The sequence below is a fragment of the Syngnathus typhle genome, linkage group LG15, assembly GCF_033458585.1.
Source record: "Syngnathus typhle isolate RoL2023-S1 ecotype Sweden linkage group LG15, RoL_Styp_1.0, whole genome shotgun sequence".
In the NCBI taxonomy this organism is placed as follows: Eukaryota; Metazoa; Chordata; class Actinopteri; order Syngnathiformes; family Syngnathidae; genus Syngnathus; species Syngnathus typhle.
This window is the reverse complement of record NC_083752.1, coordinates 710,553-720,615: the sequence shown is the minus strand read 5'-3', so window position 1 is coordinate 720,615 and position 10,063 is coordinate 710,553. Positions and strand designations below refer to the sequence as shown.

Below are 10,063 nucleotides of genomic sequence, written 5' to 3'. Positions count from 1 at the left end.
AAAGCCCAATGTTTGCGTAAAGGCTAGCAAACTCAGCTAACAGTTGCAATAGCACCGTAACAACGTTTCATAGTCAAGACGGATTTTGCCCGATAAACCGTCATCAAATGGCTACTACAGTCTTGGGAGTCGGCACAGGCGTTTTGGTCATCACTGCTGTTTGGATCGCGACTTTTGTGCTCTGGTTGTTTCTGCTGAGGGCATCAGGATCATCTAAGTGAGTGATTGCAGAAAGACGTCACACTCGTCACCAATCTTGCGCCTTTATAAACTAATGATCCAAGAGAATCCAGCGGCTTCCAACCTAAAGCAACATGGATAGTCCAGTTCCCTGGGTTGGTCAAGGCATGTTGATCATTGCAGCTGTTCTAATCGTGACTCTCCTGCTTGGGTTTATACTGCAAAGAGCTACTGGATCACTGTTGTGAGAGCAGCCTCAATCAATACACACTCTTAACACTCAATACGCTCTGAATACAAAAGGAGAAGGGGGGGAAAACTACATTTTACAAAGTAGTACGAACCAATACACGTTTTGATGGCTTTGTATCATCAATCACAGGACCGCTCTTAAATACGTGCCCTTTTATTTCATTATTGCTTATTATTGATTAAAACAATCCAAAACATCTCATGCTCATATGCCTATTGACATGACTTTGATTTGTTGTCTTCACTGTATGAAATGTAAGTGTGTACCTTTTATTGATTTATTCCCCCTTCCCCAGGCTAGGAGTTATTCCGGTCTTCCTCTTGGCTCTCATCATTACCCTGGCACTCGTGTTTTTCCCTCGAAGCCCAACAACACCATCTGCTTCCAAAGACAAAGAAGTATACGTTGCTTTTCAATCATTTTCTGATTACTCATTGTGATGGATGGATGGATGGATAATAATAAAGAAGTATTTATTTGATTGAAATGATGTCAATTTCTAATTAAGATGCCATGCCATATATGCCACCATTGCTAAAGAAGCATCGCAATGGCTCATTCATTTTTGGAGCACAGATTTCAATCATCTCGCATACTTCAATATATCCAATTCAATCATCCAAATGATTTTCATGCAAGATTCAATATATTATTGGGAGAGGGGCAGTTATCTGAGCCTGTGGTAAATTGTTCAAAAAAAGTAAACGGGGGGGGAATCACAGTACTAATTAATTCCCATCCCAAGGGTAGTTAATTTCCACTTTATGACATCCGCCTGCCTCCCACACACTCAACCACAATCTATTAATAATGTCCCACACTTTGGTTTCCAACTTGCTGGCTATTGGCAAATTAAAAGGTGAGAAACATTCAATGGCGCAAGCCCACCTACCTTATTTCTAAACGCACACTCGCGTATACAGGTTGCGTCATTCCAACATCTAACCTGGAAATGATCTCGCAAGGGGCTTCCTGTGCTTGTGACATATGGATACAAACGTATTGGGGCACCACCGCAATGGATCTGAAATGAAAGAAACAGGATGTTAATGTCAATGACGGTCTTTTCAAATGATTTGCTTCTGTCTAATCTATCCTTTTTTTCCCCTTTTCCCTCCACAGATAGTGGACACTTTGTTCATCGCTCGCTACGTGCTGCTGGCTTTAGCGAGTGTGATCTTTCTCTGCGGGCTGTTCATGCTCCTCCCCTTTCATTTCTTGGAGCCAGTCTACGCTAAAGCTTTGAGAACACACTAGAAGAATTGGCACTGCATCACAACGCCGCCCGCCCATGTCAACGACCAAAAAAAGAAGAGAAGCCAGCAAGAGGCCCGCTTTATCTTCATCTGTGGAACCCAAATAAGTGAAGAAACTTTCCCAGGGCCAACTTGTCATTGGTTGGAGAATGGCTTTTGCATCAACATGTGTTCTTTTCTAAAAGCCACTAGATAGACACTGTCGTAATGCCTTCACTGTCAATTTGGATCATTCCAATGTTCTCATGCTATGTATAATCGAGCAGATGCTTCTGGTGAGTTTCTCAATAAAACACTCGCCCTCTTCCTGTTTTGAAGCCTGAGGAGACGTGGACTGGAATTCCAACCGACCAACCAGTAGAATAAAAAAGGACTCCAAAGCAATCCTATTAGTTCCGGCCCACATCTCTATACATCTCTATACTGGGTGCAAAACTATGCAGAAATCTGGAACTTCTGACCTGGCTAGGCTTTTTGTTTGGCTACATGCTTACCAGAAAACATCAGAGAAACCAACAAGAAGAAATGTTGATGTCTTGAAGACTGCAATCCCTAAAGACCTGCTTTCCAATATCCAACAGTATCCATCCATGCATCCCTCGGCTGCCATTTTTGTTCTCACCTCTACCATACGGTCGAGCCTTTTTGCTTTCCCCATTTTCAGTTTAGCATCTGAGGAGTGGGAAAATGAGCAGAACAAAGCAAGTGGGGGGGTTCGAGGGATCATTGGAAAGCAAGTCTTTGTGCCACGGCCAGCTGGACGTATAAAGAGACGTGGGCGGGAACATCGGAGAAAGTGAGAGCGACGCAAGACGAAAAGCTGGAGAGTGTGAAGTTTGGAAAGGGAAAAGGGGATGTGCTGGGCTCTGCCGTAGATTGTGCATTCAGAGGCACTCAAGCACAACTTCTCATTCTCAGCCACGTTGCCCTTGAATTGCCCTACGGACGCCGCCAAAATTCATTCATGTTTGGGGAGGACGCAAATGTTTGGGTACTTAGCCCAGAAGAATGTCTCTCAGTTCATGTTCAATCAACCAGATAGCAATGTTTACCACTTTCCAGCATGGAATGGCTTCTTTTTTCTGGGACGGAGGGACGGACGGACGGACGGAGGTTTTGGTGCTAGGGCGCCTCCCCTCCCAACTTCTTCCCCCTCTTTTCCATTTCCCAAGCAAAAAGGGCCCAATGAGGAGGATGAATGGGAGCCAGAGAGTGAGCTAAAGCAGGCAGGGTTATGGATGATCACGTTAAACGTATCCAGTGGGTTGGAATTTTGTAATTCACTCTGCTCGTTCTGCATGCGTGTGGCACCTCCAACCAACGTGGGTGTCTTTTTGGATTCAATATGAATGTCAGCGTGTGGCTACTTTATGTATCTTGGCTCTCGACTTGGGCTGAGTACTCACACAGGTGCAAATGCCAAGATCTGTGCTCAACACAAGTGGAGCAGAAGAAGCCAAAGGTGCATTTGAGCAATTCTCTGGGATCTCGGCACACAGCTAGCAGGAGCAGGAGCAGGCCACACCGCAGAAAAGGTGAGCTCGTCCATTTTCACTCACATCTGTCAGAACTTGAATTAGAATTTGGGTTGGGTTGGGTTGGGTTGGGTTGCTGCTTTCTTCATTGTTTTTCTAGGACATTGTTTTTTTTTCCAATTTATTTTTCAGGCTTTTATTTTGGAAACTGCCTTTATCTTTTCGAATGACTCGTTCAATAACAGGCATTATTTTTAAGAGGACATTTTTGTAAGTTAACATCAGAGGTGGAACAGATGCGTGTGAAAACCAGAATGACTAATATTACTTTTCAGAGTACTTTCATTTTGAAAATACATTGGATCCGAAGCAAATGTCTCGGTTCAAATGGTGGGGAATCCAAAGCGTCGGCGTTTAGGTTTTAAGTCTTTTATTTTGAAATTCGCCTTGGCAACGCGTTGGTTTAGCGCTGCCGTTTTCCAGCGTATCCGAAAATAGACAATGTTGCCAGAGTCTGGCTTCACTTGGCCTGACCGCAGTGATGTCCAGAGGTGATTTCACGCTGCTCCACGTGATAACGGCGGCACTTCTTTTGTCAGGTAAAGTTGTTTTTCTGTGAACATGGATTTGGAGAAAAAGAGAAACCTTTTTGGATTTTCTCCGTTATTTTGAACCACATCAATGTATCATGATGATTTGAATTTTGTGTGTGTGTGTGGGGGGGGGGGGGCAGGCACGACGACAATGTGGCTTGGTAGTTGTTACCTGTTATTTGAGGCATTTCCGCTTTTCCCGCATGAAGGACGGCTCCTTAGTTGGGCAGTCGCTGTTGAATAACACAATCTGTTTTGTATTTAGTTGCAGAATGAAGTCATTTGGAATGTCAGAAATACAATTAAATCTATCCAAAGTTCAAAAATCCAGTCTATATTTTTGGTCAATTTCACCAATTTACAGGAGCTGCAAAGTCTATCAAGGTGTGTACCTTCTGTGATTGTTGCGAGTATGCTGTTGATCAGGGGGGGGGGGGTTCCCGGGTTCTTAGGTTCTTCCCGAGTTTCCTCTCCTATCAGGAAGCTGGTCAGACCCCCCCGTTTCCTCGGATGTGGTCATCCAATGCTGCAGGAAGTTCAAACAATAGCATTCATGTTCTACACCCTCCCAACATTGTTTGGGCAATATAGCTGAAAAACGTATCCCCATATAAGAATGTCAGAAGTTGTTTTAACAGGCGCCAGAGTTTGTGCGGACGACGTGCCACCCCGTATCGTGCACCACCCCTCTGATGTCGTGGTGAAATTTGGAAAACCCGCCACGTTCTCCTGCCGGGGAGATGGCAACCCCTTGCCGAGCATCCAGTGGCTGCACAACGGCCAGCCTCTCCAGATCTCCAAAGGAGATGGCCGAGCGCAGCCCATGGTTTTGTCAGATGATAGGCTCTTCTTCCTGAGTGTTGCTGGCAAATCCCATGAAGGTATCTACACGTGCGTGGCTAGGAACAGTGCAGGAACAGCCGTTAGCCACAATGCGTCCTTGCACATTGCAGGTAAGACAAACCAAATGTTGCAACATTTAAAACAAACGATTCGAAGACCTTTGTTCAAGAGTCTCTAATTGGCCAGTTGTCCTTGTTGTTCCAGAGTCTCTGATTGGCCAGTTCTGTTTAAGGTGATGTTGTTCATTGTCACCCATTTTTCGGTAGCACTACAGGAGGCCTTCACCGTGCAGCCCAGTGACGTGGAGGTGGCAGAGGGTGAGGTGGCTGTTTTCAACTGCGCCCCCCCGGTGGGACACCCAGAACCTAGCATTATGTGGACAAAAGATGGCTTGCCAATCAACTACACTGATTTCCACTACACTGTAAGATCAAGTCTTTGGATAGCTTCAAATCAAATCTTTTACTCAAGAGATTAGTCCTGTGCTAAAGTCCATTATTAGCCTTTTTTCCCCCCTCATCCTTGCTGTTGTCATTCGAGATCCTAAAATAAAACAAAAAACCCAGATCCGATACAATTGACCGAGTGTGTGTGTGTGTTCTACAGGAGCTGAACGGAAAGCTTATCGTCGCTCCTGCAGAGAAGAACCACTCTGGTGCCTATGTGTGCGTGGCCAGCAACACTATGGGGGTGCGCGAGAGCAGAGCCGCTCGACTTACCGTGCTGGGTGGGTTAGATCTTTCCAGATTTTGCATTTGATTCCAAGTGGAATGTAACACATTTCCTTTTTTTGGACTGCAGCAAAACCCATTCTAGTGGTCAAGCCGGAAAATGTCTCGGTGAGAATGGGAGAGTCTGCCCACTTCTACTGTCAGGCAAAGGGGGACCCTCCACCTGCCGTGGTCTGGAGCAGAGACCAGGGGCCGCTTCCCAATGGAAGGTAGTATTGATTTTCATCCATTCAAAGTGCGATTTTTCTTTTAAGAAGAATTCACACGTGTTCTTTCAGTTTGGCTTTTGTTAGCGGCTCAGCAATTTGTGTCCAGGTATCTTGTGAATCCCGACCAGACGCTTCAGATCCATTACGTGAGCAGCCAAGATGCTGGCAAGTACATTTGCACCGCAATCAATGACGTTGGCGTGGTCAGCGCCACTGCACAGCTGCTCGTGGAAGGTATGCTGCTGCCGCTATCACTGAAGGCTTTTCAAGAAATCCTGCTTAAATGACGTTCCCTAGTCACGAGTCCCATTTAAGAAGGAGTCATGCCATTTTGAAAATCATTTGCCTGCTTTTAACTCGAGCATATTTGTTTTTTGCTGTAGCTGCCGCCAGCACTAAGCAGAAAGATCTCCATATCGAAGTGTCTGCCCTGCGACTGGCTCTGGAAAATGTCACCATGCTCGCCCCGGGCTCCAACGACGCTCAAGTGCAATGGAAGGTATTTGTTTCACAGATGTGGTTGCTCATCTTGACATGATTCATTCCCTCCTCCTTGTTGTTGTTGTTGTTGTGGGACTTGATCATTCAGCTCCAGTCAGCACCCAGTCATTACCTGGACGGCTTTGAAGTCCTCCACCGTTCCCTTCTACCTGCCGGCTCAGACTGGCTTGCAAAAAAGGTGACGGCGGCAAACTTTCACACACACGTGGGCCCGTTAAAGAGAGGCTACGAATACGAGTTTAAGGTTCGTCCTTACGGCAGCGCTTTATACGGCCGGGAGAGCAACACCCGGCTCCTGAGAGTTCCGGAGACACGTGAGCGATCCGTGGTTCAATCGTCGTCCGCTCGCATTTTCCAAACTTTCAATGGACTCCTTTCTCTCGCAGTTCCCAGTGCAGCCCCACTGGCTGTGTCCATAACTATTAACCACGATGGCAATAGCTCTATCCACCTGAACTGGGAAGCGCCTCCATCGGAAACTCACAACGGGATCATACAAGGTTACCAGGTAATGCTCAACTAAGATGGTAGTCAGTTGGTCCAGATGCTAAAACGCAAACGCTTTCTTCATTCGTTCGTTCAGGTGTGGTGTGTGGAGTCCGATGAGCAGCTGTACCAAAACTGGACTTTAGATAGCAAGCAGCACTGGCTTGATATTTTTTCCCTCCAAGCAGGCAAGCGCTACTGGATTACCCTTGCAGCAGTGAATGGGGCTGGGGTAGGGGTGCCAAGTGACCCCCATGGATTTGTCATAAGTAAGCGGTTTGAAGCATTTGCTGTGCTGTGCAAATGCGCTTTCTAACCCATTCGCTCTCCCTTTCCCAAAGATCCACAGATAAGGATGACCTCGGAGTCAGGAAGCCACACACCGGATCAGTCCCCCTTGCTTACGCTGCTCCAGGAGCCTGTATTGATTGGCATCAGTGGCGCCCTCTTGTGGTGTATTTTGACCATTGCAGCTGTTTGCCTCCTGAAACGCCACAGCAAAATGCGTCACCTAATACGAGGACGTGATAGGGCGCCTAAAGGTGAGAAAGAAACAGCTCAAAAGTTTGACTGATTGATTGATTGGTCTTTGTGTGATTTTAGGTTTTCAAAGACAAGCCAGTGACGATATCTTCATCAATCACAGGTAAAGAAAGAGTCAGGTGTTTGTTCAGACGTTTGAAAGGGGATTCCTTCTCTTCAGGATGACATCTTCAGACTCTCCATGGATCTCCGGGAGTTGGAGACCCCCTTTTAACAAGAAGTACCAAGACATGTGGGCTCAAGATCACAAACCAAGCGAGTACTCTTTTTCTTTCAGAACATCAAAATGAAGTCATTGGCTCACTTTGATGATCTTGAAGGATTCAGGTGGACTTTTCCATCAGCCGTAATTCATTCAGCCGATGATTGCTACAATGGTATCGCAATCCATGTTTCATCAGAAGTCCCGAGCAAGAAGCACTCGAGCTGCGTGGACTCGGCTGTTCCCATGGTGACCGACAACTGCGGCGTCTACGGCACCTTTTACGTTGACCTCATGGCAAACGGGCTCAAGACCTTCAACAGCCCCAGGCCTTTCCCAAAAATGCCTCATGCTTTGCCGCAGGAGCAAGGCTTTGAGACCATTCAGATTTTCACGCAGCCACGCACAAGTCAGGAGATGTTACCGTGGAAACAGTCCATTCGGCCTCAGCCCAAAATGGGCCTTTTGAGGGAGTCGTGGCACAAGAAATACATCAAGCAAGGTGAGGGAGGAGGGAGCAGACAGACAGACAGACAGACGTCTGTTACTGCAATATTTAGGAGGTCACAAAGGACTTCACTTTCACTTGCAGAGTTACATGCTGTCAACAGCGTCCCCATATTACAAAGCAGGACCCAGGTTCCTCCATCTTCCCTCAACCCACACCGATTCAGTCAGGTTCCATCGGGCCAGCTTGGTAGGCTTCAAAATGGCGTCACTCCGCCTCCAATTCTCATTGTCTTCTAGCTGCTATTTCCACTTTTCCAGAGTACCGTCAGTTTGCCGACTGTCTTCGGGGGCCGCACGATTCCGTGTCGCTCCAACTAATTGATGCGCGGCCGCCACCGCCGCAACTCTTCAACTTGGACGAAGCGACAGACACGCACAGCGTGAGCTCAGACGAAGGGTAAGACATCGAAATAGCGGAGGATTGCCTTTGCTCTCTATCAAACAAAGCAAAAAATGGATGCCTTGTTCCACAATCTTCTCAGATCCAGCCGCTCCACAAAGCTCACAATGGATCTGGGCTCTCTCCAGTCCGTGTGTGATATCTCAGGCGACTACCTGCAGCCAGGTTCCACCAATACCACTCAGTACCACTCGTACCGAGCTCTAGATGAAGAACATGATGGCACCCTGACGGCGCAGGAAGCCACTCAGTATCTGGAACTTCATCCACAACTTGAAAAATCCAGGTAGTTCTTTGTTTGAAACGCCGAGCCTTTTCCTGAAAATAAAACCATTTCGTCTCTCACCAGTGCCCAACCTCTTCGTGAGCTCAAGCCTCGCACTCCGACGGTCCCTGACACTTGGTCCGAGGCCCCGGCGGTCGGATTACGCCGCGCTCGCTTTCAAAGTTCACCTTCCTCCTGTTACAGTGACTGGGACAGCTCCCTGTGGAATACCTGGAGCTCCATTACGGATGGCAACTTTGCAAGTGCCCGCAGCAGCCTCATCAGCTCAGTCGAAAGCTGCTACACCAATGCCAGTAGCAATTTTGCCCACTTTCTCGCAACAACTGAGTCCGTCTCTGGAGCTTCTCTGTCAGGTATTGGCATTATCGACATGTTTGACAGGCTTGCGGAGTCACGGAAAACATTTGAAGCCTCCCCAAAAAGTTTGGTGTCGTTTTATATTCCTCCACTAGATGGCGGACTCGTTTTATAAGTCATCCCAAATGTCCACCGTTTCAATTGGGCAGATCTCTAAAAATAACACTTTTCTTTTCTTTTGTGTGTTTAGACTTTTCTCCGCCAGCCTCCCCTCTCAGCGGCCTGTTTCCATCATTTTGCGCTGAAGGCAAGACACTCCGGGAGATGGACTCTGTTCCGGCGTGGGACTGGAGCATGAAGTGGATGGAGGAAATGGAGGCTCAGTACAGAGCCCACTATCCTGCCACAAATACAAAACCCTTTCAGATGTAGGAAGGCTCAGGTATCTATAGTAAACGCTGTCCAGTCTTAAATGGGCCACTTTTGGGTTTCCAAAGAGATGATTGATGGATGGATGTGTGAGCTCTTTTACACTCTGTCTGAGCTTGTATTTCGGTCTTTTTTTTCCCTCAGGTCACTTTACGGAAGTATATGTAACTAGTGTATGTAGCATCCTGCTAATGACTTTTGTGTTGTCATTTTGGACCCACACCTTGTATTATTTTCACTCATTAGAGAGGCAGATAATGAAGGAAGCTCCCTTGGGATGTTCTCCCCTGATGTTTTGGGAAAAAAACATCCAGTGAGCTTAAGCCCGAGAAATACAAAGTGAGCTTTCCTCACAGCAGATGTTTTCTGCAAGATTTTACAAGAGCTGACAGCCAGCCCCTCATATTTACTGGCACACATTCGGATTATTTTGTTCGTACAGACATAAAATGGTGGCGCCGGGGATTTGTGGCTCCATTCCAACCATCTGACTGTGGGGCAGTGGTTATTTAAAGATGTCAAAAAGTATTTCTTTATATTCACTGTATGAATTGCCTTTATGCAAACAGTAGCTGTAGTTTTGAAGAAGTAGAAGATATCTATCTTTCAATGTATTTGCATTATATTTAACTAATCTGAGATCATATCTGCTTGGAGATGTTTCAGGAAATATTTTCGACTCATTTAACAGATTGATTTGGTAGTTTTGTTGGAATTAAATCTTATTTGACATTTAATGAAATGTTCCAAAATAAAACGACTGGCATATTTCTTATTTCCATGCACATGTGTGTGTTTACATGAAATATACGTCAGACTCGATTCATCACGTTACTACATAGAGTATGTGAGCCTCTGAGCTAGCGGTG

General features: G+C 46.3%; 2 protein-coding genes across 2 annotated transcripts; both read left to right on the top strand.

Moving 5' to 3' along the window:
- The first annotated feature begins 81 nt into the window (after window positions 1–81).
- tmem218 (transmembrane protein 218) lies at window positions 82–2,006 on the top strand. The gene is made up of 3 exons (XM_061300243.1): window positions 82–217; window positions 729–831; window positions 1,556–2,006. Exons 1-3 carry the CDS (start codon window positions 108–110, stop codon window positions 1,688–1,690), a joined length of 348 nt encoding a protein of 115 aa, XP_061156227.1. The 5' UTR covers window positions 82–107; the 3' UTR covers window positions 1,691–2,006.
- Window positions 2,007–3,323: 1,317 nt separating this feature from the next.
- Window positions 3,324–9,979, top strand: robo4 (roundabout, axon guidance receptor, homolog 4 (Drosophila)). The gene is made up of 19 exons (XM_061300240.1): window positions 3,324–3,763; window positions 4,396–4,710; window positions 4,867–5,024; window positions 5,207–5,327; window positions 5,402–5,540; window positions 5,647–5,774; window positions 5,924–6,039; window positions 6,130–6,355; window positions 6,428–6,549; window positions 6,625–6,796; window positions 6,869–7,069; window positions 7,131–7,173; window positions 7,231–7,325; window positions 7,472–7,774; window positions 7,865–7,969; window positions 8,041–8,179; window positions 8,265–8,468; window positions 8,532–8,821; window positions 9,016–9,979. Exons 1-19 carry the CDS (start codon window positions 3,706–3,708, stop codon window positions 9,195–9,197), a joined length of 3,117 nt encoding a protein of 1,038 aa, XP_061156224.1. The 5' UTR covers window positions 3,324–3,705; the 3' UTR covers window positions 9,198–9,979.
- Window positions 9,980–10,063: the final 84 nt, after the last annotated feature.

Coding starts and splice junctions, on each gene's coding strand:
- tmem218 (XM_061300243.1), top strand. CDS start 108: ATGGCTACTACAGTCTTGGGAGTCGGCACAGGCGTTTTGGTCATCACT. Junction 218..728: donor AGGGCATCAGGATCATCTAA/GTGAGTGATTGC, acceptor CCCCTTCCCCAG/GCTAGGAGTTATTCCGGTCT. Junction 832..1,555: donor CTGCTTCCAAAGACAAAGAA/GTATACGTTGCT, acceptor TTCCCTCCACAG/ATAGTGGACACTTTGTTCAT.
- robo4 (XM_061300240.1), top strand. CDS start 3,706: ATGTCCAGAGGTGATTTCACGCTGCTCCACGTGATAACGGCGGCACTT. Junction 5,025..5,206: donor ACACTGATTTCCACTACACT/GTAAGATCAAGT, acceptor TGTGTTCTACAG/GAGCTGAACGGAAAGCTTAT. Junction 8,822..9,015: donor CTCTGGAGCTTCTCTGTCAG/GTATTGGCATTA, acceptor TTGTGTGTTTAG/ACTTTTCTCCGCCAGCCTCC.